Source organism: Rhincodon typus, chromosome 24, assembly GCF_021869965.1.
Source record: "Rhincodon typus isolate 14 chromosome 24, sRhiTyp1.1, whole genome shotgun sequence".
Taxonomy (NCBI): domain Eukaryota; kingdom Metazoa; phylum Chordata; class Chondrichthyes; order Orectolobiformes; family Rhincodontidae; genus Rhincodon; species Rhincodon typus.
In genome coordinates this window covers 39,957,053-39,982,982 of record NC_063355.1, presented here as the reverse complement: position 1 = coordinate 39,982,982, position 25,930 = coordinate 39,957,053, and the positions used below count along the sequence as shown (strand labels likewise).

General features: G+C 39.3%; 1 protein-coding gene across 2 annotated transcripts in view; it reads left to right on the top strand.

Annotated features, from left to right (window-relative positions):
* Window positions 1–1,751: 1,751 nt before the first annotated feature.
* pi4kaa (phosphatidylinositol 4-kinase, catalytic, alpha a) overlaps window positions 1,752–25,930 on the top strand; it is a 97,769-nt gene continuing 73,590 nt past the window's right edge. The window contains exons 1-15 of one of the 2 annotated variants that reach the window (XM_048611596.1): window positions 1,752–1,836; window positions 2,511–2,583; window positions 3,244–3,506; window positions 3,952–4,018; window positions 4,813–4,961; window positions 6,633–6,698; window positions 8,903–8,999; window positions 11,015–11,206; window positions 14,156–14,256; window positions 16,658–16,787; window positions 17,918–18,041; window positions 19,611–19,706; window positions 22,306–22,489; window positions 23,595–23,698; window positions 25,755–25,923. In XM_048611596.1, the coding sequence (XP_048467553.1) occupies window positions 2,535–2,583; window positions 3,244–3,506; window positions 3,952–4,018; window positions 4,813–4,961; window positions 6,633–6,698; window positions 8,903–8,999; window positions 11,015–11,206; window positions 14,156–14,256; window positions 16,658–16,787; window positions 17,918–18,041; window positions 19,611–19,706; window positions 22,306–22,489; window positions 23,595–23,698; window positions 25,755–25,923 (1,791 nt within the window). In that variant the 5' untranslated portion in view covers window positions 1,752–1,836; window positions 2,511–2,534. Of the gene's footprint in view, window positions 1,837–2,510; window positions 2,584–3,243; window positions 3,507–3,951; window positions 4,019–4,812; window positions 4,962–6,632; window positions 6,699–8,902; window positions 9,000–10,990; window positions 11,207–14,155; window positions 14,257–16,657; window positions 16,788–17,917; window positions 18,042–19,610; window positions 19,707–22,305; window positions 22,490–23,594; window positions 23,699–25,754; window positions 25,924–25,930 lie in introns of both variants that reach the window. The other variant, XM_048611595.1, reaches the window with a different exon arrangement.

The following is a 25,930-nucleotide window of genomic DNA, read 5'->3' as shown; positions in this document are numbered from 1 at the left end:
CCCCTTCCCCTCCCCCATTTCTGAAGAAGGGTCTCGACCCGAAACGTCAGCTTTCCTGCTCCTCTGATGCTGCTTGGCCTGCTGCGTTCATCCAGCTCTACACCGTGTTATCCCAGAAATAAAGTTCCTTGCTTGAGGTTTTGTGTCAGTCCATGACAGTGGTTGAATGATGAAGTAGTGTGAAGTTGTGGATTAATAATATGTATAGCACGTCTCCTATACGAAGCAAGAAGCTTAATAGGTTCGGATCATTGTGATGCAAGGTGTGTGCTATTACTTTCAAGTTTGGATTTGAGCTAGTTGCATGTTGGTTTTGGTCCTTGTGCCTGAAGAAGTTGTAAGTATTTTTGTAGCCATGTTTTTTTAAAAAAAACATTTGATGAGAGAGAGAGAGACGTTTTAGAGAGTTAGGGAGTTTTGTTTTCAATGGGAGTGTTTTGAAGGAACAAAGTAAATAGAGTAGTGCATTCAGCTTTCAGATGAAATCTTTTTGGGTTGGAGTTTGGCAGTTTTGTAGAAGTCTTAGCAGATGCTGAATATGTAAAAATGTTGTCCCTGAGACAAGGTGGTAGTTTAGGACTATTAAAAAAGACATTACCTCACCTAAGTTTGAGATCAGAAGTATTTGGTTAAAGCATTGAAGGGATTATTTGCTGCTGAGACAGTTTAAGCTCTTTTATGATGATGCTAAAATGACAATGACTCAGTTAATTAGATGAACTCCTTTTGTATTGGATGCCAAAGATGATGAATTTGATGGTTTAAAAACATTTTATTTCGAAACAACATTTAATTACGGTTAAAGATGTTTTTGTAGAACTAATTCATTCACTAAAACATGTCACGCAGATTTAATTTGAATTGTCAGTGTTGTTTAGTCACATTTTAAACTGGCAACCACCAACACCAGTGGTTCATGTTTTATACTCAGTGTATAGGAGAATCCGTTTTTGAAAGGATTTTTCAAGGCTTCAAAGGTTAACTTGTATGTTGCAATATGTAAGTCTAGCTCCTGGTTTTATGACTTAAAAGCTATTTTCATTAATCTGCTCTTAAGCAATCTGGCAACAATAACTTGCAAATTTTAAAGTAATCATCAATGTGGTTAATCCCGGTGCCCAGGAAACCCTTTCAGTTTTTACTGTTGAGCTGTGCTAGACTTCCCATGAGAAAATTTATTAACACAGACTGATAAAACTCGTAAGAAAATAGAATGTTTTTTGGGCTGAATGGCCTATTTTTGTGTTTTGATTGGAGTGAAAGAAGGTATTATCCTGTTACTTTCAAATTGCGCTATAGGAAGGTGTTGAATGGAGCAAAAACTCTATTTGGCTAGAATGTCTTGCTCCTATGATATGTGAAACCAACATGAACCGTGCTTCTGTAACACGTCACTCCATGGCATTGATTGAACTGTAGTTCAGCCTTAGTCTTATTAATGTCAGTGAAGGACTTTGCACATTGTGCCCAGTATGTTGGAGTATCAACACCACAAGTTGATGGCATAGAATGGCAAGTTGCTGAGGATCCAGCTTAAATTTTTTTCAATTAATTTTCAGGATATGGGTGTTGCTGGTTGGATCAGCACTTAGTGCCCATCCCTAGTTGCCTTTGAGAAGGTGGTGGTGAGTTGCCTTCCTGCACCGTTGCAGTCCATTATATCAGTTGTGTTGACAGGATGGGGAGGTGTGTACAAGGACAAATATTTGCAATTTATAATTTTTTAATTCATTTTTCAACCTTGCAGGAAAACTTCCTGTTGCTGAAAATTTCAGTTTCTGTTTGGTGACACTACTTTTTGACGTAGCCCAAAGGGACCCTACGTTAAGGGTACAGGTAAGGCATTATTCAATATTTCAGAAAAATGATTTGTTACAAATGTCACAAATCCTAGTAATGAGTAGTTGAGACTATATGGTGATTTGCTTCATTTTAAGAGTTCCAATTTGAAATGGATGGCATTTATTGTTACAATTTAATTGATATAAACCGCCTTGAAGAAAAGAGTTATTATCTTTAGCAGGTGGAAGTAATACTTCACGTTTTCAAGTTCCTCTTCTATGACTGCATGTCTTAAGAAACTGTTTGTTTTGCTTGGTGGTTCTGTAGTACTGTGATGATTAGAGGGAGAAGGTAGTGGTATTGTCACTGGGCTAGTAATTTACAGCAGCTGATGGAATTTAAAAATCAAATACGTGAATTATTGAAGACCCAAAACTGCCATTGATTGCTACAAAAACCTATCTAGTTTTCTAATGGGAAGGTAATCTGCCATGCTGCTCTGGTCTGACTTACTTGTGACTGCAGGCCTGCAACATTGACGTTGATTCCTACATTCTCTCTGAAATGACTAGAAAAGCCATTCAGTTCAAAGGTAGGTCGGGTTAGGCCCATCCCTTGAAAATATATTTTTTAAAAATCCCTTTACACTACAAATCTCAAATGTATAAGTTTGCATCTCAAGATATTGAATTTTGTCATATTTGATTTTTGAAAAAATAATTTTACAGGTTCTGGAGGCTATACTGGATGTCATGGAGGTTCTGCTGGGGATGTGTCTAGCGCCTCAGACTCAGGATAAAGGTATTTATGTACTGCTCTGAAAATACAGGATCTTGGTTGACGTTTTAGTGAAGAAATTACTAAACCGAGTTGTGGACTGGAACTGAAAACTTGGATTCAGAACCATGGTTCAGTGAAATGTAGGATATAATGGCAGAGACAAAGTTAAGAGTGTGAGATGAAAATAAGTTTTGACACCGTTTTTAGTAATCGGATGATGGAGTACTACACAGATTACCAGCAATGCATCAAAAAGCTGTAGCAGGCATTTTTTTAATGGATTGGATGAATTTTGGTTTGAAAAGAGGATCCAGGTGTCTTTTGTCCCAGAACCTTGGTAAGGATAATGATAGGTGGTTTGAACTTGTAGGCTTAAGGGAAGAACTGCTCAAGAACTAAGAAGGTCACTCCTGAGATTATGGATCAGTTTGCATTAATTTTCTGTGTATTAGCTATAATTGCACTTAGACTAGGGCAATATTTCAAAGGCTAAAACTGTATTTTTATCTTGGTGTCATATCTACCAGTTCAGTTTCCACATGCTGGAGATAGTATGAAAGGATTTTGTTGAAATGTACATTTTTGTATTGTGTCATTGCGAAAGCACTAATTGTAAGTATCCAGTTCAATGCCTGTATTCTGTCAGCTTGCTCTATATCAACAGGTTTTGTCTTTGTGCAGAAAACCTGTGCAGGTATGCAGTGCCTTGCTTGATTGGAATTGGTAGAGCATTTGGACGTTACAGTAACGCAGACGAATCTCTTCTTTCAAAACTGTTTCCGAAAATAACACCGCAATCACTTAAAGCTCCACATGAGATGGATGGACTGAGACGGCGTTCTTTCAATGATTTTCGATCAATCCTACCCAGCTCCCTTCTGACTGCCTGCCAGTCGTGTGATAGTTTACGGCACAAAACCTGCAGTGTGTCCAGCGTTTCCCAGGTTAAAACCAAACTTCAATTTTATTGTTTGCTAGGAGCATTAAGTTTCTGAAAGCTGACATTGCTGCCTCATTATTAAATTTAGGAGTGTGGGTAAAATAACTTAAAATTTGCAAAGTTCTTTAAGTTGCAAAATATATGCCAAGCCTCATTTTGAAACAATTTTTGTCTCTTACAAGAAAAAAAAACATACTGTTAAATTAGAATTTACATTGGGAAAGAAAAGAGATTTTCAGAGAAAAATAAATTTAGAAATAGCTTTATTTTGCTAACTCGTTTTGGTATGCATGCTGCTTAATCCTGAAGTTTATTTTCACCCACTGAGTTTAATCTCTCTCAAATTCTGAATCCGCTGCTGTTAACGAGGTTGTCATTGCTGTTGCTTCAGTTGAGTACCAAACTTTGCCGTTTTTGCACATCATCATTCTTTTTCTTTAATACTGCAGGCAAGCCCTGAACGCACAACTGCAGCTCCTTGTTCACCTGGAGGGACCAATTTGCACTATTTTGAAGGTAAAGTGTTGGATCTCTGCTGTTGCACAGGTTACATCAGGGCATTTTTGAATAAACCCGCAGTAATTTAAAATGTGCTGAATATTATATTATAGAAGCACAGTGTCAATGAATGTGTGCCTATGCAATCATATGATTTGAGATAAAATTACTGAATATTTCAAACACGAGCAAACAGAGGTAAGTGAACAAAATTTGTTTGGACAAATGTTGAACAAGTAAAAGTGTTTCTTTGAAGGATAGAGGGAGGGTATTCAGTATAATGTATTCTTGTATGGATTATGAGAGGGTATTTAACAATGGGTCTCAAGTAAAATTTAGTAGGAAGTAGGAAGTGACACTACTGATGGATGGAGTAAATGGACAGGAAATATAATGTTTTGAATAAGTATATGTTGCATTAGTTAGGCCACCAAAGACACAATATCATTGTTTGGGCCCTATTACGGAAAGGATGTTAAAGCCTCAGATGATATTCAGCAGGAAATGACTAGGAAACTGCATAAGAGATTTGAGATATTGGGGCTGGGAAGAATTTTAGCGATTTTTTTAACTTTTTTTATTTTTTTTTTTTTAATGTGAAGAATTTTAGTGTAGTGGATAGGGAAATATCTATTTCCTTTGGTTGGGTAACTGTGGCTGAGGGGCAGTAATACAAAATGATGATTAACAAAGAACCAGCAGAGACATGAATGACTGTTCAGCCTCCTCCTGTGCTGTAGTTTGATGGTTCTTGGAAAAGTTTAGATTCTGTTCTCCTGTTTAATCGAGAATCTTGGCCTTTTGTGCTTTAGGTTCATATCTCCCTGATGGCAGTACCGTGGATCCTCAATATTACTTTTCTACTATTAGCTCAAGTTTTTCTGTCTCCCCACTGTTCACTGGCTGCAGTACAAAAGAATTTCATATTCCACTAGAATACCTCCGACAGCTACTCCAAATGGTATGTATGTTCTTGAATTTTGATGACCGCTTTCAAACCTCTCTTTCCACTATAGTGCACTTTCTACTTCTCTTCATGTTTCAAACATAGGCCATTGTATTTTTTTTTTTGTCAAGGACTGATTACTTCTGTATTTGTGCTTCACAACTTCATTATATAAAGCCTTAACTTCCTGACGGTTTTTCTATTGTGAAATCCTAGTTCAACATGTGTAATACCAGTGTAAACGCATCATGCTGTAAGTGTGCACGAGCAGCTGATGTGTCAGCACTAGTATCTACATGGTAACAAATTTTTCCCAGACATGTGAATATAAGAATTTGCAAGTACAAGTACATAATTATGTTATGAATTTGGAAAGGGGTGAATTATGTCAGCATATCCAATTATTAACCTTACTTTCAGCACTGTTTAACCTGAATGCTGCACTTTGGCCTAATGTCCATCTGTGACAGCTGCCTATTTTGAGCACCAGAAAAATCAATGGTGGATTACTTCCCATGTTTCTCTTGGTTTTATTGGAGGAACACTCCAGAATAAAATTGAATTAAGTTTACAACTTAAAATCAACTTGACAAAGAAGAAAAATACAAATCCTCACTGATTCCCTGTCATGAGCTGCTTGATCCATCACCATTTAGCACGATGATAGTCCCGTACAACATGATGGAAGGTATTCTCTGTGTGAAGGTGCAGTGGTCACTCTTATCCATACTGTCATGGACAGGTGCATCTGCAAAAGGCACATTGTTAGGATGAGGTTAAATGTGTTTTTCCGTTTTGTTGGTTCCCTCATCACTTCCTGTAGACCCAGTCTAGCAGCAATGTCCTTTAGCATCCAACCATCTTAATCAGTAGTACTGCTGCCGAGTCCTTTTTGATTGTGGATTTGAAAACCCCCACCCACAATACGTTCTGTGCCCTTACAGCCCTTGGTCCTTCCTTCAAATGTTGTTGAGGAGCACAGAGTCATTAACCAAGGAAGGTCAGTAGGTGGTAATCAGCAAGAGGTTTCCTTGCCCTTCTTTGACCTGATGCCATGAGATTTCAGAGTGTCTGGAGCCTGATTGTATACCACTGTGGTGCCATCTTTGCTGGGTCTGTCCTGCTTGTGGGACAGGACCAATCCAGGGATGGTGATGGTGGTGTCTGGGACATTATTGGTAAGGTATGATTCCATGAGTATGACAATGTCAGGCTGTTATTTGACTAGTCTGTGAGACAGCTCTCCCAATTTTGGCACTAGCCCCCAGATCCTGGTAAGGAGGCTTGGGGTCGACAGGGCTGTTTCTGCCGTTGTTTTTTGCTGGTGCCAGGTGGTCCATCCGGTTTTGTATCTTGTTTGGAACTTGATAGCATTTACACCTGAGTGGCTTGCTAGACCATTTCAGAGGGTAGTTAAGAAGTTTCAAATGATAATGGTTTCTCGAATTCGTTCATTTGCTCTCTGTTTCGCTGGCACTCTCTGATTCGCTCGTGCTCTCACAAGCCTGCTCCAACCCCTGTGCACTTTTGCCCCCCATGCATGCATGCATGCTCTCACGCGCCGTCTGCGTGCGTTCCCACTCACCGCCCCACTCCTGCACACTCTCAGACACTCACGTATGTTATTGTTCAGTCACTCATTCTTAGAGTTATGACTGAAAAAAGTTTCTATATTTCTTCTCCCAGGTTAAAAGGATTGTGGCTGAATCAGTTTTGAAAACACTGGATGCAATATTGGCAGAGGTTATTGAGGTGAGGAATTATTCTTTGCTTTGGCATTGTACAGTCTACTGCTTTATGAATCTTGTTTTTTTTTCATTGTTTCATGGGATGTGGGCATCACTGACAAGGCCATCATTTGTTGTTCATCCCTAATTTCCCTTGAACTGAGCACCTTGCTCAGCCACTTAAGGCTGTTAAGAATGTACCATATAGCTGTAAGTTTGGAGTCACATGTCGTGCAGACCAGGTAAGGATGGCAAATTTTCTTCCTTACTCCAGAAGGGGCTTTAACAAATTATTGAGGTTTTTATGACAATCGACAACAGTCCACAGTCATCGAAACTGATTTTTGGATCCAGAGAATTAAAATGTAATTAATAAATATCAGCTGCTGTGTTATGACTTGAAACAATGTCCCCAAAGCAGTAGTCTGGGCCTCTGGATTATTAGTCTGGTGACATTGCCACTAGGGATCATCTTTCCCAAGTTTTACATTATTTAAAATGAAAGTGGAAGGAAATCTAGATAACACGGGGGTTTGCACTGTCCTTCCATTTCAAAGAACTGGATTCAAATCCAAACAGAACAAAATTCTGTCCAAGGTTCAAGTTGGCAATGAAGGATTAGATTTCAGACTATTCCGGGATTAGTGGCAATAAATCTAGCCTGAGGTTAGCCATCTCTGAAGGAGCTCACAGGATGGCTGAAATGAAAAACCTATCATACTGATGCATTTTCAGAGTGATTTGTGAAATTGGAGCATGTTGCTCAGCATTCCCTTCGCTGCCTCACTCCCAATCCCATTTTACACGTGGTTTTGGATGTATCTTCATGCTTCGTCAGTGATGATTTCAGTCTGCTTTGTTTATTGTGGGATTCTTCTGCATTTATCTGTGCTTTAGAATTTGTGGCTGTGATTTGCTCTGTGATAGCCATTTGCTTTGTTTGCAGACTCTTCTGGTTGATTATATAGGTGGTTGGCGGTGAATTATGGACTAGATTCCAACCACACACTCTGGACCACAACAGCAAGGCATGAAAAGTACTTGTTATGGGAGCAGCCACATTGTTTTCTGCATTGTAGAATTACACAGTGTTAATGCTGTCGCTCTTATCAGATCTGGGTGTGCTTGTTCAAATTGGAAATCTTCTATTCCCCGACAGCATGATATTATTAAGCTAGAGAGGGTAGAGAAAAGATTTACCAGGATGTTTCCAAGTATGTAAGGTTTGAGTTAGAAAGAAAGGCTGGATCGGCTGGGTCATTTTTTCACAGGAGTGTAGGAGTTTGAGAGGTGACCTGATAGAAGTTTATAAAATATTGAGGGGTATGAATAGGGTGAATGGAAGTGTCTTTTCCCTAGGATGGGGGATTTCAAGACCGGGGTCATATTTTTAAGATGAGAGGAGAGAGATTTAAAAAAGACATGAGATGCAAATTTTATTTTACACAGGATGGTGTGCATGTGGAATGAATTTCCTGAGGAAGTGCTGGATTTGGCACAGTTACAACGTTTAAAAGACACTTTTGGTACCTGAGTACATGAGTAGGAAACGGTTGGAAGAATATGGGCCAGGAGCAGGTGGGTGGGACTAGTTTAATTTGGGTTATGTTCAGCATGGACTGGTAGGACTGAAGGGTGTGACCATGCTGTGTGACTCTGACTCTATAATGTTAATGTTTCCTTGATGAATACCATATTCACCCTAAAGTAACCCGGATCCTGCAGAAGGAGATCATTTTATTTGCATCTGTTAACTATTTGGCTGATAGGAAAGTTAAAATCAAGTGTACCTGCTATTGTTCCATGTAATTAATGGTAGAAGTTAGGACCTAGAGTACACTGTCTGAGGGGGTGTTGGAAGCAGGTTCCCTGATGACTTTCAAAAGGAAACTACATTTATGCTACAAAAAAAGTAGTTTTCAGAGTTTGGGAGAAAAAGTAAAGCTGGGACTCGTTGAAAGAGCTAGCACAGACATGATGGATGATTAGCCTCCATTTGTGCTCGAAGATTCTATAATAAGTGTTTTTCAAAAAATGTCACAAACCTCTTGACTGGATAATGGCTATTATCAATGATCTATTTGAAAATGTAACCTTTGCTAATTATTTTGTGTAAAGAACATGGCCACAGACTTTAATTTTCAAAGATTCTGTCTGAATAGTATCAAAGCGTGTTTGATTTTCTGAAGTGAATGATATGATAATTGTTCAATTGATTTTAATATTTAGGCAAATGCCAATTTGGATCTGTACTATCGAAACTTCAGTGACCCTCTTTATGTGGTGGTGTTTAAAATGTTGAGAGACACTTTGTATCACATGAAGGGTAAGCTCCTTTCTTTATTAGTATTATTTATCAATTTTTGTTAAAGCTCAGGAATTGAATTCCCTTGAGATGCTGATATAAACAAGAGCGCAACATCTTCCTGGGACTTCTGTTCATCAATAGTGTGTTTGCGATGGTACTTTTTGACATTTTAGCTATTTTATACCTTTTATATGGGGAGTGGAGATAGCAGAGTCATGTCTGCTTCGTTTCGATGAATGAGCTGATTTGGTCTTGCCTGATGTGAAGCAAATGCAAAGATAAAGGGCACTAGAATGCAGGTTACCATTTCTAACCAAGCATTAGAACAATGTCAGTAAAAAATAAAATTCTTCCACAGAAACCCAGTCCCACAGCAAAAAGGGCCCTGGCCCCACCTTCAGAGAGATTGTGACCTGAATTCTGAAGCACAACATACATTTACAATTCACATGTCACTTGTTGAATTGCAAAGGAGAGGTTAACATGAGGTGTACTATTTTGTTTATTGGCTTGTTTCGCCCATGACATTGCTTACGGTGAATCAAAGTACAGAATTTTCATAAAGTTGATACTTACACTAACTAGTGCAGCATCCTTGCCCTTCTAGCCATTGCAATGCAATGAACCTGATGTTAGCCATCAAAAGTGAAGTGGATCATCCAACTCTTAATGCAAAAACACTATACTGCATATGCTGGAACTCTGAATCATCCAGCAGGTCAGGCAGCATTCATGGATGGAGAATTGTTATTTCAAATTTATAACCTTTGATCAGAACGGGAAAAATATTCAAGATGTAGCAGGCTTTAAGTAAGTACAAAGGCTTTGAGGTCAACAATTTCAAATCACAATCACTGCCCATTTTTCAGACATCAGTGCTTGTTAATGATTCAGTTATTTTAGTTTGCACCTCATTTCGATCCACTTCGTTTTTATTTCTGGTTCTAATCCTGTTCACTTTGTATCATCAATCCTTCTGTCATGTAATTTCTCCTGCCCTTTTGCTCATTCCCCTGCACCCACCCCATTCCCTGTCCCACTATTTTCTTGAAATCTATGATATCCCTAATTTTCTTCTAGTTCTAATGAAAGATCATGGACCTGAACAAAACTATTCCACCATCTGTCTTATCTGCTGAGTATTTCCAGCATTATTGTTTTTATTATCTGCTTACTATATTAGGCTGTTTATTGATGCTCGCTATGAGCAAACTGATTTGTTCTAATTCATGCACTGGAACAGTAGCTAAATTTTATAGGTATTACATTGCCTGTGAAGCATATTAAGCTGTCCTCAGCTTAGGAGAGGTGCTACATAAATGCAAGTGCTGTCCTTTCCTCCCTTCCATTTTTCATAATAGATATCCCTGAAGCAACATAGTCCTTTGAGTTACATGGCGTTCTAAAATCACTTGTAATGCATTCTGTCTAACTACAAATGATGCATCTGAGCACTGCTGATTATAAGGACTGAGGAAAACTGTAGCATGTCTCACAGAAGCTATCTCTGGATTGAAATGACAATGCAAGTTTGTTCAAACTTGTTTGCATAGTTCAGATTAGTGTATGGCGGTTCGCTGTTGTAACATAGGTGAACCTACTTTGTGATTCTAAAAGTAATCACTGAATGCTGCAAAATAAAACAGGAATTTGCATTTTGTTCACACAGAATTTCCAATCTTTGAACAAGGCCACAAACTCGTTATTCATCCAAACTCAGTTTAGAATTTATTTTTGAGCTACACCATGAGGATCACATTGGTTATTTATTTAAGGGCACAGTTTGTTTTTAGTAAGCATATAATGAACAGATATTAATAATATTTTTCATAACTGTTTTAGAGGGATAGATGTATAGGTTTGTCACTTACTAATATTCCAAGTAACCCAAAAGCTACCCTTTGTTCATTCCATTCTGACAGGAGAGTATTGCTGTAAATAAGTGAATCTGGTTTCCGGAGCTTGGATACATCCATTTGCCAAAATTGCTTTCTCTTCTGCACTGTCAGCTTTCACCAGTTTTGTCCTCACAGATCTCCAGACTGCATTTGTGAAGGAGGTTCATGATTTTGTCCTCGAGCAGTTTAACAGTAGCCAGTCTGAACTGCAGAAGATCCTGCATGATACGGAGTATATCCATCATGAGTTTAACCCTCTGAAACTCAGGTGTCAAGCAAATGCAGCATGTGTGGATTTAATGGTGTGGGCTGTTAAGGACGAGCAAGGTAGAGAATATTTAAAAACCAGAAATCTCATGTTTTGTTTTCGTTTTCTGTACAATAACTTTGCCAACAGAATGGTTTAATTAAGTTAAAAATGTTGACCATGTTTTGTATTGTTGCCGTACGACTTTTTATTTAAATATCAGTGACTTTTTTTTATTTACTTGAATCTCCTTACCCAGATCATTTTATGAAGGGAACACTTCATTGCCTTGACCAATTTGGCTGTTTCTTGTGTGTTATTCTAAACACCAAGGGTTGGATATTCTCAAGGGCCAAATGGAGAACCTGAGCTCATACTTCCCAGCAATGAGCCTGGCTTAGGGGCTGTGCTTAATTTCCTAATTTGATCACGTCTGTGCTGTCTGTTCAATTAAGACACCCCTGGCAGACTCTCAATGCTGCCAACCAAATAATAGGTCTGTGGATACCTTCATTGGCCTACACAGCAGCGCAGAAAATGACTAAAATTTTGGGGATGACGGTTGGCGGAGGTGGAGGATGTCCATTGGGATTGAGAGATGTTGCATTGTGATGCACCGTGATTGTGGCTTTTCATGCTCAAACCCTTGGCAACATGATATGAGTTTCTATTTCTAATGGCTGTTCCTGCCCCAAATTGTCACAGGCCATTGGGCTTGCAGTTTCTGCACCCACAAAGGGAGGGGGAAAATGCCGTACAAAGCTACAAAACTGCCCCTAATTTGGGGTCTCAATCACCTGACTGCCTGCTTTGTGCTGCAAGTTGTTGATTCTTTTCTCAACTCAGCCTGAGGAAACCTCAGCACCAGGAATACATCAGGGAGCCATCTGTTTTCCTGGCGGCCCTTTGCTCCAACTCTCTCTCCACAGGGCTGGAATGTTATCCAGTTGAGGAGGATGTTTGTGTTGAGATCTGCTTTTTTTGAATCCGGAATCATCGGATAAACATCAAACAGGGGAATTTTTTTCTTTCATTTGTGGGATATGGGTGTCGCTGGCTGGGCCCACCATATTTTGCCCATCCCTAGTTGCCCCTTGAGAAAATGGTGGTGAGCTGCCTTCTTGAATCGCTGTAGTCCACCTACTGCAGGTTGGCCTACAATGCCATTAGGGAGGGAATTCCAGGATTTTGACCCAGCGATACTGAAGGAACGGCAATCAATTTCCAAGTCAGGATGGTGAGTGGCTTGGAGGGGATTTTGCAGGTGATGGTGTTCCCATGTGCTGCCCTTGTCCTTCTAGGTGGAAGTGGTCATGGGTTTGGAAGGTGCTGTCTGAGGATCTTTGGTGAATTTCCACAGTGCATCTTGTAGATAGTGCACACTGCTACTATTGAGTGTTGGTGGTGGAGGGAGTGGATGTTTGTGGATGTGGTGCCAATCAAGCGGCTGCTTTGTCCTGGATGGTATCAAGTTTCTTGAGTGTAAATGGGGCTGCACCCATCCAGGCAAGTGGGGAGTATTCCATCACACTCCTGACTTGTGCCTTGTAGATGGTGGACAGGCTTTGGGAAGTCAGGAGGTGAGTTACTCCCTACAGTATTCCTAGCCTCTGGCCTGTTCTTGTAGTCACTGTGTTTATGTGGTGAGTCCAGTTGAGTTTCTGGTCAATGGTTATCTCTGGCTGCTAACAATGAGGGATTCAGAAATGGTAACATCATTGAATGTCAGGGGGTGGGGGTTCGATTGTCTCTTATTGGTGATGATCATATCCTGGCATTTCTATGTGAATATTACCTGCTACTTGTCAGCCCAAGCCTGGATGTGGTCCAGATCTTATTGCTTTTGAATACGGACTGCTTCAGTATCTGAGGAGTCGCAAATTATTCTGAACACTGTGTGCAATCATCAGCCAACATCATCACTTCTGACCTTAACTGAGCGGCACTGTCCTGCAGTGGGACATTTGAATCTGTGAGACAGCTCTCCCAATTTTGGCACGAGCCCCCAGATAGAGTTACTGTATGGAGGACTTTGCAGGGTCGACAGGGCTGTTTCTGCTGTTGTCTTTTCTGGTGTCTAGGTTGCTGCCAGGTGATCTGTCTGGTTTAATTTCTTTGAGACTTTGTAGCGATTTGATGCAACCGAGTTGCTTGCTGGGCTATTTCAGAGGGCAATTGAGAGTCAACCACATCATTGTGGGTCTGGAGTCACATAGGCTAGGCCAGGTGAGGATGGTAGATTTCCTTTCCTGAAGGACATTAGTGAACCAAGAAGGGGTTTTTGGACAATCAACAATGGTTATGTGGTCATCAGTAGGTTCTTAATTCCAGATTTTTTTCAATAGAATTCAAATTCCAGCATCTGCCATGTGGGATTCGAACTGGTTCCCCAGAATATTAGCTGGGTTTCTGGAGTAACAGCCTTGCGGTAATACCACTAGACTATCACCTCCCCAAATCCTGGTTCATTTCTTTTCTCTCTCAGTGAATTTGCAGCTGATAGCTTGGTGCTTCTTTATCTGAGACCAACCAACTCGGCACAATCCAAGAATCAGGCCTGGCTCAGTACCACACCAGGCTTTGTAGCTAACAGCTGAGTCATTTGATGAAAATTGGTGATTATGTTTTCTGACCTGTTTTTCATGTGAAAGATAAAGTTTTATTGACATGATCTGTTATTTTGATTGGCTTAAACTCCACTCACCCAAAGGACATACTGAAGACCTATTTTGTTTGAACACATTACAATTAGTACCTTTATTAGTTTATATACTTTGTATTTTTGATACATCTGAAATTGCTGAGAAATTCATTGAGATCAGCTTTAATAGAAACAGTGCGAGCATTTAGAATTATTTGTATATTTGTTATTCTAAAGATAGTTTTTTTAAGTGCAGCTTCAGATACTGCAATCTTTGAGAATAATGAGCATGAAATATAATAGTAACATGAAGTGCAGTATAATTTTATAGTATAACAACACATTCTATTTCTTCAGAGGTTTAACTTATGGAATTCTTTTAATGAAGGTGCAGAAAATCTCTGCTCAAAGCTTTCAGAGAATTTGCAGTCAAAGACATCCAGTAAGATAATTCTGTCACACATGCCTCTGCTGATTTGTTGTCTACAGGTATGTTTCAACTTTGACAATGAATATTGAAGTGTATAAAATTTGAGCGGCTTGGATAGGATGGATATTTGGAGTCTTTTTCCCGGGTTTGAAATGTAGAATACGAGGGGGCATCGGTTGAAGGTGAAAGTAAACGTGTGAGGCAAGTTTTTACACAAAGGGTGGACTGCACTGCTAGGGAACTGGTAGAAGCAGAGATGATAGCAATGTTTAAGAGTCATTTAGACAGCCACATGAACATGCAGGGCATAGAGATATGGATGATGAGCAGGCAGACAGACATAGTTTCGAATGGTGTTATGGTGGGCTGAAGGGCCTGTTCCTGTGCTACTCTGTTTGACACACTAGAGATATTACATTATACCCTGTGTTTTTCCATGAAGCAGTGCTTCCCACATCCTTTACAAATGTGGCCCTGTTTGCTTGAAAATTGTCATGACCTGTGAGAGCAGGGTGAAGTTCGAGGGTGATGGTTTTTTTGGGTCAGAAGGGTGGCAGTGGGCAAGAGGCTTGGGCAAGGGTCTGAGACATGAGAGGTTAGGGATGGGTGTATGGGAGGACCTGAGAGCATGAGTGTTGGCGAGCTATTTAATCAAGAGATTTTTTTCAAAAGTGAAAAGCACAAACCTTTCACTGAGTTTTTCAGGACATGGTTCAGGCATCCAGGATCGGCCATTTAGGCCACAATACTTTTTTTGAAAAGTTATACAACATGGAAACAGACCCTTCGATCCAACCAGCCCATGCCGAACATAATCCCAAAGTAAACTAGTCCCACGTGCTTGCTTCTGGCCCATATCCCTCCAAACCTTTCGTATTCATATATCCATCCAAATGTCCGTGAAATGTTGTAATTGTACCCGCATTTACTTCATCAGGAAGTTCATTCCACATGCGAACACTGTGTTCCACACTCTGCGTTAAAAAAAAAAAAATTGCCTATTATGTCTTTTCTAAATCTCTCTCCTCTGACCTTAAAAATGTGTCCCCTAGTCTTGAAATTCTCCACCTTAGAGTAAAAACAACTACCATCAACTGTATACCTCATTATTTTATGAACTTTCATCAGGTTCCCTCTCAACTTGTTATGCTCCAATGAAAAAATTCCCAGCCTATCCAGCCTTTCCTTATAACTCAGATTTTCCATACCTGGCAATGTCCTGGTAAATCTCTTCTGAACCCTCTCCAGCTGGATAATATCCTTCCTATAACTGGGCAACCAGAACTAGACACAGTATTCCAGAAGAGGCCTCACCAATGTCCTGTACAACTTCAACATAATGTCCCAACTCCTGTACACAAAGGACTGAGCAATGAAGGCAAGCGTGCCAAACGCCTTTTTAACCATCTTGTCTATATGTGACGCAAATTTCAAAGAATTATGTATCTGCACCCTTAGGTCCCTCTGTTCTGCAACACTACCCAAGGCCCTACCGTTAATTGTATAAGCTCTACCCTTTCTTGTTGTACCAAAATGCAATAACTCGCATATATCCAGATTGAACTCCATCTGCCATTTTTCAGCCCATTGACCCATTTGATCAAGCTCCCTTTGTAATCTTAGAAAACCTTCTTCACTGTCTATTATGTTTTCTGTCTGTGACTTCCGCTCACCTTCCTTTTAACATAATCTTTTTTAAAATGCAGTAGTCGACCTCCTGTGTTGTGTTGCAGATTTGTAGTTGAGATCGTCACATCTTCAGTTGAACTGGAGTCAGAGGTGGTCATATTTGAAACAGTGTGCATCAATATTGACTCCTTATTTCAACATAATACACTTTTTATTCTTTTGAAATATGATTAATAGTTATAATTATTTATCATTTGAGTACTAACAATTATGGCAACTTGTGAAGCAGAGGAATAGAGTTGTTTGAAACGTAAGATTGTCTGCAGTACAGCTGAGGAGAAGCGATACAAAACTGAAGTATCACAGTGCAACCATTGGTAGAACAGAATAACTACAGTGTGATGAGTTTACACAGACAACTTCTTTTGCAACCGTGAATCAGGTTTTACAATTCGAAATGTGGGTATATGAATAGAACTACTTGACAACAAGATGTAATTTTCTGTGAATGGGAAGTGCATGCATCTACAAGACTTCCCCTATTGGAGAAATTACCAGGTATGTCATGGAACTGTGAAAGTGATCGCAATAATACTTTTGCTATTTTATCATGTTTGATGATGAAGTGGCAGTCTGATAAGTTTTTAACAGGTGCAAACCATTTTTGGGATAGTTTCAGCGAAGCATTACATTGACAATTAGGCTTTTGCATTTAGAGTTAATATTTTTTAGTGGTTTTCTTTCTCTTTGCGGTTATTCTCCTTGCTGCTATCATCATACATTTGTGAATATTGCTTGTATTTTGCTTATCAAATTCTTTTATCTGACCAGGGTCTGGGACATTTGTGTGAACGATTCCCTGTCGCAGTTCATTCTGTCACAGCATCACTGAGAGATTTTTTGGTGATCCCTTCACCAGTACTCGTCAAGGTGTACAAATACCACAGTCAGTACAATTCAGGTAACTGGATGCTTAAAGCACAAGTATGATCTGTTGCAAATTGTGAAAGTGGCAATGACCTTCATTAAAAAAACATCGAGGAAATTTTACAATGAGGAAATTTGTTTTATTGGCAGAAGCATTGAGAAGAAAGATTAGCCTACAATGTCTTAAGTACACAGTGATTAAACTTACTGCTACAGCTTGCTCATTTTGTTATATTCTGTATAGTTTATGATAGAGAAATAAGCAACCTTTAGATAAAATCTCTGTTGCTACAATGAAGCATTGCTATAAGTGATGGGACCAGTCAATAGATCAGTATTAACATTCCACTATGGAGGAAACCCGGAAGTGAGGCAATCCATCGCAACGGACTTCAAAGTTTAAAAACCAGGCGGGAGAAAACACCGACGCTTCATCAGAGGCTGCACTGAGGACGTTACCAAGCATGGTAACGAAACGTCTGCGGAACAACAAACCAGCTCGGCGAGCCAACCAACCTCAACACCCATGCCCCGAGCTACAAATCTACTCCAAAACCTTAGTATTAACTCAGCATTATTCCAATTGCACTGCTCTTCCTTGAGGCCTGGTTTAATGCTGTGCTGGTATAAAATTTAAAAAGAAAATATTTTTTAACAAATTTTATCTCTGAGGCGACTTAAGGCCAACCATATTCATCAACCTGTTCTGAAAACTCTGCCCACATCACAGTTATGATGAATTCCACCATAGCAGCTGAAATAATTCACAATGTTCTAAATAAAACAGCATACAATTTTTTCTTTTTCCCTAAAAAAAGTTAGTTTCTCCCTGTCTCATAACGTTAATGGTTCCTTTTAAAAATACTCCAAGATCCAGGTCATTAATCTTCACAAAAAATTAATCAGTTCCTTCTTGGGCCATATCCTATCTCTATCAAGTTTCATTGTATTCAGCCCATTAATGTGAGAGATCTTGTTAACAGGTTATGTTGCAGGAATTAAATTGTCACCATCTCGTGTCTTCAGTGGTAGAGGCAGTCACAGGCACAGAAGCCTTGCTGAACTATATACGTGCCCCAAATATTATTTCTGAAAACGTTTGTATGTTTTAAATCACTTGTCTGTTAGATTTCCCTATAACAATGTTATTTTGTTCTTTTATAGGAGGTTCTGACATCAAGATAAGTGTAACAAATGAGCACTCCGAGGCAACTGTGTTATCATCAAAGAAAAACCAGCCATCTATGTATGAACAGCTGAGGGACATTGCTATAGACAATATCTGCCGGTAAGAAAAATCTAAACCATCTATGAAGGAGCATTGCGATATTAACAAGTAACCTGCATTTACGTATTGTCGTCTGTTTTTATCCATTGAATGTCCCAAAGTGGTTCACAACCAAGGATTTATATTTCAAATGTAGCCCCTGTTATGTTGATAATCACAACCAGCTATTTTGTAAATTCTATTAAGCAAAAAAAAGTTAATATTTATTTGTTCATGGGATTTGTGTTGTTGTTGTCAAGGCCAGCAAATGCCTTTCTTGTTAATGTTGGAAAGAGGGCATGAATCTGCTAGGACATGAGGTACATTCAGGCAAATAGCGTTTGGATCTTTGTCTATTTGAACAAGAATGTTGGACTGCAGTTTGATGCGTATTCTAAAGAAGAGGCCTCTACTGGTGTAGAACTCCTAATATGATATTGAAATGGTCACCTCCATTATCTGTTGGAGTCTTGGAGAGGATTTATCGATCATAGATCATAGAATCCCTACAATGTGGAAACAGGCCCTTCGGTCCAACAAGTCCACACTGACCCTCAGAGCATCCCACCCAACCTACACATCCCAGAACAGTATGGGCAATTTAGCATGGCCAATCCACCTACCCTGCACATCTTTTGGACTGTGGGAGGAAACCAGAGGAACCCCACGCAGACACAGGGAGAACGTGCAAACTCCACACAGACACCGACGCCCGAGGGTGGAATCAAACCCAGGTTCCTGGTGCTGTGAGCATTTGAACCCACAAATTTCAAACTCACATGTAAAAATGCTGCTGGTTCAACCAAACTGCCACTTGAAGAATAAATTAAATAAAATGTGCCCTTTCCTATTTCAGAACCTCAGAATTACATCCTGCTCCTTGATTTCCCCTCTCCAATTACTGATGTATGTCCAACCTCCCTTTCATTATGTTTTAAATGCATCTTAACCAAGGAGTTTAACTCTCAAAAGCCTTGATTCCCTTAGCAGTCTGGCTCCAATGTGCTCAATAGGAGTAGGGCCAACCCAGTCAAAGTTGCTGGTGGCAGCGTAAGATTGTCACTATGGCATGTTGTCCCTCTTAGTGCTCTCTAATCTTTCACTGTTGACCACTTTCTCCTACCCAACTTCCACCACCTCCTTTGATAGGAAATAAATAAAGTTGCAAGGTGATTTATGTATTTGTAAATGCATTTACATAATCATACTACACAATCTCAAAACAGACCCTAAATGTTTCACAACCAGAAAAACACATTGAAGTTTTGAAAAGGTTTAATAACAACCAGTTTTTGCCTTGTTGGTTACTAGATAAATTCTTGGCCGTAACAAAAGTGGAGGTCCCCGCTCTTCTTTAAAATAAACAATGTGATGTGAAGGCAGACAGGTGTCTTATCTTAAAATAACACCTTCCGCAGTGACATTTCTAAGAGTTCAAACCCCAGCGATGAATAATCACAATTGGCTGATTATTTGGATAGATTTGCAGACCTTTGGACCTTAGGGATTAACTGGATGGTAGGGTGAATTTTGGGGCCCAGATTTTTAAAAAGTTGCTGGATTTGCATTTTTTTTTTCTTGTTTGTTTAGGTGCCTTAAGGCAGGATCAGTTGCAGACCCAGAGATTGTGGAAGCATTCTTAGCTAGTCTATCCAATCGTCTGTATATATCCCAAGAGAATGATAAGTAAGTAACAATTCTTCTGTTTTTCCACTTATGGGCTAGCCGATCAGACATGCCTTTTTGTTCATGTGCATCTACGTCAAAAGCTGCATAACGGATGCAGATTGCAAAGTCCATTTATGAATACCATCTACAATATGCTTAGTGAACAGTTATTTCTAGTGAAGCAAATCTTTATGAATATTTTTCCTTAATTTGGGTAATTATTCATGATTTTTCAGCACTTGTTATGAAACTTCACTGATTCTTTCTATGATAAGTATCTTTGTGATGTGAAAAAAACAAATTGTGCCAACCTGAATTTGCAGTATTAGACTAAGAATGTTGTGTCAGGGAATGTTTTGGTATTGATGTTTAAAATTCAGCACCTTATTAGGAAAGATTTAATCTTGGCTGTGATTGAAGGAATTTTCGCATCAACTTCACAACTTTAAATTTATTTCTTTCTCACTTGTATGCATGGATCCATAGTGCAACTGTGATCATCATGTTATAATGGAGAGAACCTCCGCTGACTAGTGCATTAATTCCTATTGCCAGATAATTGAGCACATAAGCAAAAGGAAAAGGAGGAGCCAAACTGGCCCTTTTGAGTCAACTCTGCCATTTAAATTGATAATGGCTAATCTGATCTTCAACTCAGTTTCACTTTCCTGCCTGTTCCCCATAAGCTTTGTCTCCACTATCTACATTAATCTGTAATTGTAACCACTGTAGATTAAAGAGCGAAACCAAATTGCACGCTTGACTTGAAGTTGTCGTTGACTGCACGTAAACATTGAAATGTATTCTATGAGAAAGTTCCAACTCCAAGTGGTAAATGAGCAGTTAAAAGATATGACTCCTTCAGAACTCAATTTCTCCATGATGCCAATCTAACAGTCTAGCAGTTGACAAATTTGATCTTACCTGAAGTCCTGACTCTTTCTGGTTCAAGTTATCAAGCCAAATCATTAGAACAGTGAATAATTCTTGTCCAGTTGTCGAAAGTGTAGACAACGCTGACAGGCTTGCATTTGTTATCCTTTCTAATTGACCACGAGAGGTTTTGAAACATGACTGTTATGTGGTTATAGTATTCCTACTTAATGTCCAGTGACCGCTGCATTCTGTAAGTATGCTTTGCAACACCAAAATTAAGTTTTGGATTGTTGAAGCATTTATTCCACATGCTGCCTCTTGAACTCTAGTGGACTTTTCTGGCAAGTAACTTTTGGTTACCTTCTTTGTAGATTTTCAGTCTATGATCCAACAATCAGATTTCATTTTGTGTCCTTATCAGGTTCCTTAGATAATCTGTTTTACCAGAATGAACTTCAATGAATTGTATGGCTCTTTTCAAAATGGGTTTTTATCTTGAGACCCTCTGCTGTTTCTGGAACTAGTGTGAACGTTTAAGTATAATTAAAGAGAACCGTGCAGAAAAAAAATTCCCTCGGTAGAATCTTTGGTCTCTGTTGATATTCGAGGCATTTCCTGTTGCTTTTTACGGAATTAATTACAAATGCCTGTTTGAGTTGACCTTTCTTTACTGCAAATAAGTATTAAATTGAATATGACGTGTCTTTCATCCACTCAATAATACGAGTTATTTTGAGCACTTTATTTGAAATGAGTAGGTTGAGTCCAATGTCACCCCTATTTTTATGCAGTCATAAGTGTAAGCTATCTTAAAGGGAGAAACAGGTGAGTGTCCTGCGTGGTAACTTTGATGTTGCTGCAGTGTGAGAGCACACACAGCTGAGAGGGAGCATTAACTGAGTCATTAGAACATGAGGGATAAGAACAGAGTAACAGTAAGGTGTGGTGTTACATGACTAGTAATCCAAATGCTGAGTCCAGGGGTCTAAAACCTGCAGCTCCAGAGTCGCATGCAATTCATCAAGAACTTGATAGCAGCTCCTGACCTCGATTGAAGCCATTTTGATGCCGATGAAATAGCTTAGTATTTTAAAAATTTTTATTAAAATTGTTCGTGAAAAAATGTAGTTCAGTTTTTTTTTGTAAAAACCTCGTAAAATGTTGTTGAAATGTGTTTTCTGTTCTGCATTTCATAATTCTTGGCTTTTGAGAAGATCAGTCTTGCTACTCTTAAAATATGTTTAAACGATTGTTGAATATTGGAGTTCCTTAAAAATGGAATTTTTCTAGTAGTTACTGTATAGCATCAGATTTCATTTAAAAACTATTACAGCAGTAATTAATTTTCCAAACTTCTATTTGCATAAGAAGACAATAAAGAAATGTGAGAATCATGCAAAAGTGTAAGAGTATGGAAGGCTTAATGCAATTGTGCAGGGCTTTGATGAGACCGCTTTGATTTCTCTGCCTTAGGAAGGATTTACTAGCCTCCAAAGGCGGTCCAAAATTACAAATGTATGCCTGGGATGAGATGTCTGAGCTGTAAGAGCAGACTGAGTAGAATGGATCTATATTCTCTGGTATTTATACAAATGAGAGATGATGTCATTGAAACTTATAAAATTGAGAATACAGAGCTTGTTTTCCCCCGGCTGGAGAGATTTGAATTTGAGGCATCTCTGTCTCAGGATGGTCATGCTCAGTTTACTGTTGTTGGATTGATTTTGTTTCCTTCTTCCAGGGATGCCCATTTGATTCCTGACCACACAATCCGTGCCCTCGGTCACATTGCTGTGGCAATGAGAGACACGCCAAAGGTGATGGAACCAATTCTGCAAATCCTGCAGCAGAAATTCTGCCAGCCTCCATCTCAGCTGGATGTTCTTATTATCGATCAATTGGGCTGCATGGTCATCACAGGGAATGTAAGTGAGATGGAATGATTTATGACAAATATTTGCACTGTAGTGCGGTTACTTACTACTCCAGGTCAAATAATTAGAGGTAGTTTGGGGAACAACTTTCAAAATTAGTTAGGGCACTAATTTAAATCTCTTGACATTCTGTGCTGTGGGCATCAAATTTCAACTTCAGAACTTTGACGGTAACGTGGTGGAATAGATCCTTGGAAATGAAAGCATGTGTGTTCTTCTATCAGAGGATAATCCACTCTAATATAATGCAATGTAATGTCAAGGTGGTGTGGTTGAAAATTAAAATCCTGCTGTCAAATTCTGGCCTGAAAGAAGATGGCTTTCTGTTCGTTCCACACTATTTGGCATGAGTAATTCTGGTAGTCTCCCCTTTTAGACCAGAGACTGCTGCACAAAACTGTCCTTACTTGATAATTATGGTAGCTTATGTTTGGAAAGAGCCAAAATCTAACTGGAAGATTGCATCAAGCCATCTGTTGCTTTCATCCTCAGAATAGAGATCTTCTGGTGATCCAATCAACCCATTATTTGGAAGGAGGAAAGTGTATTGATTTATTTAGAAGTGAAAGACTGCAGGTGTTGGAAACCTGAAATAAAAACTGAAAATGCTGGGAATATTCAATGCACCAGGCACTAGCTGTGCAGAGAGAATCAAGGTTAAAGAGTTAAGAGGTTAATGAACAAACAAACAGGTTTTGTGAAAGGAAAATCATAGTTAACTAATTTATTGGAGTTCTTTGAGGAAGTACCATGTGTTTTGGATCAAACAGAATAGGTCAGTGTACTGTATTTAGATTTCCAGTGGCATATAATAAGGTACTACGTCAAAGATTATTGTTGAAAACAAAAGATGTCCCTGGATGGACCAGCAATTATTTGACCCAGTGATGTTGAAGGAATGGTGATATAATTTCAAGGTAGAATGATGTGTGGCCGGAAGAGTAGTTTGTAGTTTGTTGGTGTTTGCATGTATCTGCTGTGCTTGTCCTAGGTGGCAAAGGTCAGAGTTTGGAAGGTACTGTCAAAGTACTACAGCTCAAGTTGATTACCTAAGACCATTAAAATGTGCTGACCAACTCTTGTTTTTTTTTCGCAGCAATATATTTATCAGGAAGTCTGGAACCTCTTTCAACAAATCAGTGTGAAAGCCAGTTCAGTTGTTTACTCAGCAACTAAAGACCACAAAGATCATGGCTATAGGTAGGGTTTGAAGTATTGTTCTATACAATATACATACTTTTGCCCACTTCATTCCTCTTGACCTATAGAGTGAAAGAATTCATAACTGTTAAATCTGAGAACCTTCAATTCCTAGTTACTTGGGTTACAATTTGGGGGGTAACCCAAGGAGCAAAGCAGTCTGTTTGCTGGCCAGTAATCTCTTCTTTCTTGAAAATCCTGTGTCATTCCCCATTTCATGGCAAATGATGGTGGGCTGATGACCTGCATCAACATATTTCTCTAAAACAGCTTTGAGACAAGCCCCAGAGGTAACCGCTGCTTCGCTTGGCAAGCCACTGGGAAGTACTCTCTTCTGCTTAGCATCGCTTTCTGATTGTGCGAGGGAGACCAGAACTCACAAATGAAAATTTTCAAAACTGTCTTTGTTGCTTGCTCATAGGGCATGCTGGTGGCCTTTTCGTCCATTGTGCCTGTGCTGGCTCTTTGAAAGAGCTCTCTAACCAGTCCCACTTTCCTGCTCTCTCGACCTTCCATTCTCCCCCTTCAAATATTTATCCAATTTCCTTTTGCAGATTCCCATTGAATCTTCATCAGTTACCCCTAGAGATAGGGTATTTCACATCATCATAATTCAGGGCATAAGCTTATACTTTCAAAACTCGGACCATGATTACCTGATGTTTGGCGGTGTTCTGTGATTGGATAGCATTTGCTGAACAATCCAGAATGGGCTGGGATTTACACTAATGATTAAACTATCAGCTGGGTTCATCATGTAGCTCCTTTTGCTTATTGGACACTTCATTTATGGATCCCGTTTTCTACAAACAGGAAAAAACTGTCCAGGCATCACACTTTTTTTTTCAAATGTTGTGTCCAGTATTTCACTATTTCAAGTATTGCAATCCTTGACCAATAGCATTGACTTGCCAAACATTCAGCACCCTTTTCTCATGAATGCAAGGCTAAAATCTTGGAAAGCGTCTCTTCTTTTGTCAGCAAAAAAAGTTACGTACAACCGAGCAGCTATTTCAAAACAGCTCATCTCGAGATGTAAGTGACCCAGCCAAGGCCACAGTTATCACTCATTCATTGTTGCTCTGAGAAGTTGGCAGTGCACCTTCTCCTTGAACTTCTGTGACCTTTGTAGTGATAATGTGAGGATAATTATCTCTTGGCAGGGAATTCCAAAATATTAATGCGGCTATGGTGATGAAATAATGTTATGTACAAGTCAGAACAGCCTGTGACTTGGGGAAGCATTGAGCTACCACAGTGTTTCTGTTCTTTCTTCATGGTAGAAGTCAAAGTAACCTTGAGGGTTCTTATTTAACAGTGACTAAGCCTTCGGACCATTACCTTTGTAAATCATACTCTTGAGGCCCTGGCAGCTTGTCCGATATGGACTTATTATTTCTTAGTGCTGCTTTGATCTGTTTGAATGTTGGGGGCTTGGAGGAAGGATGTTCTTGGGGTTGTTGCCTCATTGCTGGAGAAATTCCAAATAAGAGCAACACACAGTATCAGCAACTTGAAATATATGCTGCACCACAGACTGAGTTCTAATGTAACGTTGCTACACTAGAACCTCTGCAGTTTGGAAATTTGGAGGCCGGGTCATTTCCGAATTTCAAAACTTTTTGGATTATAAATTACTTTGGATCACCGAAACCACAAATCTGTGAATTGGAACATAAAACCGCTATATAAGATTAGTAAGTCTTAACTAGCATTGATTTACTAACACAAATACCATATCATCCATGTTTCCAAACACACAATGCTGTACTAAAATGATGGCGATGAGGGATTGCTTGGTCTACTGAAAAAATTTCTGGCAACTGATTTTTTTTCTGACGAGATTTCTAAGTTGGGAAAGTTAGTGCACGTTGCACCAGTCTCTTGAAATGGAGGAGGGTTATTTGGCCCACTGTATTGAGTGGTCTCCATCTCTCCACATTTCAGTGTATAGCTTGTTATGAGAAGAAAAGTATTTTTTAAAAAAAGCACAGCTTTTATTGGGCTAATTACTGTAACACTTTCATGTAAACCATCCTGATTCTCTTCATTTCAGGCACTGTTCCCTGGCAGTTATCAATGCCCTCGCTAACATAGCAGCTAACCTGCAGGGGGAGCAACTGGTTGATGAACTTCTTGTGAATTTGCTGGAGCTTTTTGTACAGCTTGGTTTAGAAGGGAAACGAGCAAGTGAAAGAGCAAGTGAGAAAGGACCTGCTTTAAAGGTAGGCA